This window comes from Seriola lalandi, unplaced genomic scaffold (genome assembly GCF_002814215.2).
Source record: "Seriola lalandi dorsalis isolate HSWRI2012SDOR001 ecotype SW California unplaced genomic scaffold, Sedor1 jcf7180002052469, whole genome shotgun sequence".
In the NCBI taxonomy this organism is placed as follows: Eukaryota; Metazoa; Chordata; class Actinopteri; order Carangiformes; family Carangidae; genus Seriola; species Seriola lalandi.
This window is the reverse complement of record NW_019523022.1, coordinates 11,838-15,612: the sequence shown is the minus strand read 5'-3', so window position 1 is coordinate 15,612 and position 3,775 is coordinate 11,838. Positions and strand designations below refer to the sequence as shown.

At 40.4% G+C, this 3,775-nt stretch overlaps 1 protein-coding gene across 1 annotated transcript in view; it reads left to right on the top strand.

Moving 5' to 3' along the window:
• Positions 1-3,775, top strand: part of otofa (otoferlin a) — a gene marked incomplete at its 3' end in the record, with an annotated part of 53,295 nt that overhangs the window by 40,066 nt on the left and 9,454 nt on the right. The window contains exons 6-9 of the mRNA XM_023400444.2: positions 629-702; positions 1,185-1,311; positions 1,636-1,690; positions 3,000-3,131. Of these exons, the coding sequence (XP_023256212.2) occupies positions 629-702; positions 1,185-1,311; positions 1,636-1,690; positions 3,000-3,131 (388 nt within the window). The remainder of the gene's footprint in view (positions 1-628; positions 703-1,184; positions 1,312-1,635; positions 1,691-2,999; positions 3,132-3,775) is intronic.

The window sequence follows — 3,775 nt, the reverse complement described above, 5'->3', positions numbered from 1 at the left end:
AGCTTGAATGATGGGGGGGGGGGGGATCAAAGCAAAAACTGGGCTCTGATACACTCGACTCTGAATGCTTGAGGAAACAAAAGGAAAACCTTCCTATTCATCATTACTCTGACATGTATCCATATCCGCAGCAAATTAGACGGTCACACTCATTTTTAATTATTAAGGCCTCTCATTTGTCGTCCCGCTGCTGACATCACAAGCTCTTTGTTGTTGTGGTGATATGTGATCCAGATAATATCAATGTGGAGACACTGGATACTCTTGTTTTGTGATTGAGGGTCTGGAGAATTGGTGATGGTGGAGGTGATGTGGGGGGATTAAATCCTCTGGAGTTAAATGTCTAGCCCGGTTACAAAGATGTCCATGATATATGGTGTTCGTATGGTGTTGAGTTGCATTTTGATTACATCCAGTGGGCAGTGGGGTTTTTTTTTTATTGAAGTGAGGTTCATGTTAATGTTCATCACTCTCCCTCTGAGGGTCTGAGCTTACTGATGGGGAGTGAACTTGACACACGTGGAGTTGGTTGATCCATCATCAGTGAATCAGACACGAGTTAATTGTCATCAGATATCAGTTCCCCTTCCTCTCTCCTCCCATCTGCCGTCTCTCTCTCCTCCACCAGAGCAGGGAAAGGAGTGTTCTCAGCCATGAAGCTCGGCAAGATCAAGAGCTCTAAAGAAGATCACAAGAAAGGAGGTAAAACAACAAACAACAACAGACCCGTTTGACCTAGAATTGTGTTGTGAATTCACAAGTTTTACTTAAATCTTGCAATTTAACATGTTGAAACCTCTTTATTTAGTTTTTATTGATCATATAAACAAGCAACAATAAAAATGGCCTCTCCTACCCAGAGCCGTATAGGAATGAAAAAGCGGACACCTAAATAATGTCTTCAAACCTTTTTAATTGTTTAGATTTTTCAAAATGCTAAGAATTGACTCTTAAACTATAATGTCTGTACGTTTTTATTTTAAAACATTTTCAACATCTAAATAATGTTGAAAGCCTTGGGCACACTGTCTGGAATAAAATTCTGATGGGGAACTACTGAATTATTTATTCATGGATAGCCTTAAAAGTGGTGGAATTTGTATGCATATAATATTAAAAAGTACTGGAATCCTTTTAAGATATACACCAAGTGCTAGTTTTAATACTTGATTTCCATTGTCCAGATGAGCCGGCTGTCCTGGACATGGAGGACCTGGACAGGAAGGCGATGCGTCTTGCTGGGACACTGGACCCAGACACCATCTCTCTGGCCTCTGTCACGGCCGTCACCACCAACGTGTCAAATAAGAGGTAGGATACTTGTTCATACACTGACAAGTTTGAGGAAAGGACTCGGATAGGCGCAGAGACTTAATGGCCTCTCTGTCTGTGTTGAACATCTCAAACTGCTGATGCCACCGAATAAATTGAAGTGCAACACCTTACAATTTATTAGCATATATTTCTAGATTTTAAAGTTATTCCAAGTGAGAAGATGGAAAAATGAGAGTAATCACAATTTAAGTTTCAAACCTAAAATGAGCTCGTGCCCCTGCGCTCACTCAGTTTTCCCTGCAATTCGTCAATCCACTGTAGAAAAACCACTGATTATGTGTAATGTGTGTATTTCTTCAGGTCAAAGCCAGACATCAAGATGGAACCGAGCTCTGGACGACCAGTCGATTATCAGGTGTGTGTGTGTGTGTGTGTGTGTGTGTGTGTGTGTGTGTGTGTGTGTGTGTGTACGTGTGTACGTGTGTGTGTACGTGTGTGTAGGTGTGTGTACGTGCGTGCGTGCAAGCTGAAGTGTAGCTTCCATGGAAGAGCAAATTATTATTCTAAGACCGGCAGATAGAAGTATCATTTGGAGTTTGGGTAATATGCTTATGCTCCCTCTTAGCGGGTGTGAGAACATAGAGAAGATAAGGCCCCTAAATCCACACACTGTCATTTTCACATTTGTATTCGGATTAAACTAACAAGATAGAGTGTGTTAATCTGTAAGCTTTAGAGGTGGACGGATTTCTGAACTGAGATGAGCTAGTCCATTCCGCCCTGCTTTCAGTCTTTATCCTAAGCGAAGCTAAGTTTCCTGGCTCCAGCTCCATACCCATATCAGACATTTTGTGAAAATATGCTTGTTCACTTATATGGTTATATGAGAAGATTAATACCACTCTTATATCTATCCATTAATATAAGACTACAGCTGCAGCTGATTAGCTTAGCACAAAGGCTGAAACAGGGAGAAACAGCTAGCCTGGCTCTTTCCAAAGATAAGAAAATCAGCCTACCAGCACCTCTGAAGCTCACTAATTAACATTTGGTTTTTAGCTTGTTTGTTTAATCTGTATGAAAACAGTGTAAGAAAGTGTAAGAATGGCAATTTTCTGTTTTACTTAGGTGTTATGTCCAACTATGTGTCAGAAAAAAAGCTTTCTTTATTCTCCAGGCTGTTTGCCTGCGTTGACTGCCACACTAAATTATTCATCACAACATCAGTAAAAAGAAATAAAGGAATAATGGTGGACACAGTGTAACTGTCCTCCAGTACAAGCCCGTGGCTCATTTCATGGCCTATTTAACTTAAAAACATGAATACATTTATACACAAGTCATATCAAGTAAAATCTTGGTGTAACTGTGAGTTGCAGTCTCATCCTCTCCGTCTCTCTTCTTTATTTCTCTCTGTTCCTCTTCATCATCTAAAGACTAATTAAACCAGAGGGATGTTGCTTGAATCCTGAAACCTTTAGCAGGTCAGAGTGAAATCACAGGATGAAATAGTGAAATTTGGTAAAAGCCCTCACTGGCTGGAATCGGCATCATTAGAGACTGTGGAAGATCAATTTGGATTGTTTGCCTTTGAATTGTCCTCAGGGTAATTACTGTGCGGTTGCTTGATTAATGACGATAATATTGCTGCTGGTTGATTCTCTGTTGGAGGAGGCTCAGCTTGTTGCAGCTTTCAGATCTAATGTGTTAATATCTCCCATCAGATCAGCATCACAGTGATCGAGGCTCGGCAGCTGATAGGGCTCAACATGGACCCTGTGGTGTGTGTGGAGATTGGAGATGACAAGAAGTACACATCAATGAAGGAGTCCACCAACTGCCCGTACTACAACGAGGTGAGACACTTTAAGATGCATTTTTATGTGACATAACTAACTTCCTTTTTACCTCTGAATGTCAGCTTCACTCTGTCTCTTCATATTCTTCATATATTGTTGCTCCCATGCCACATTAACAATAGATGCAGCACTCTAGTCGTGGCATTAAGGAGGCTCAAACTGCCTTAAATCATATTCTGGCAAACACTGAGGTTCCCCTGAGGTTTGTTGTTGAAGCAGGATGAAACTAGATCCAGAACAATGAGAAAAGGATTTGGCTGAACTATAGAGGTAGAAACATTATTCCGTGGTACATACAGTTGATTGTACTGTACATACAGTGTCCAAAAAAAAATGATACCAGTCCTCAAAATCTGAAGGATGAATGCATTATTAATTAGATTCTGTAAAAATTCCTTGTTTTGCACATTAAGAGGTGGCTATAATCATATATTTGACTGCATATTTGAGTGGCTGTGATAACAATACATCACATAACTACTTGTATGTGAAAGCGGGCACCTACTGAGTATTTTAGTATCTTTCAGCTCATTGTTTTGTTCGTCACCATATCGCCTTGAAAGTTGCCAAAAATCTGGATAATTGTCATCACCCATTGAATGTACCTCATGTCAGTAGCACAGCTGGAGGCAGTAGATGTT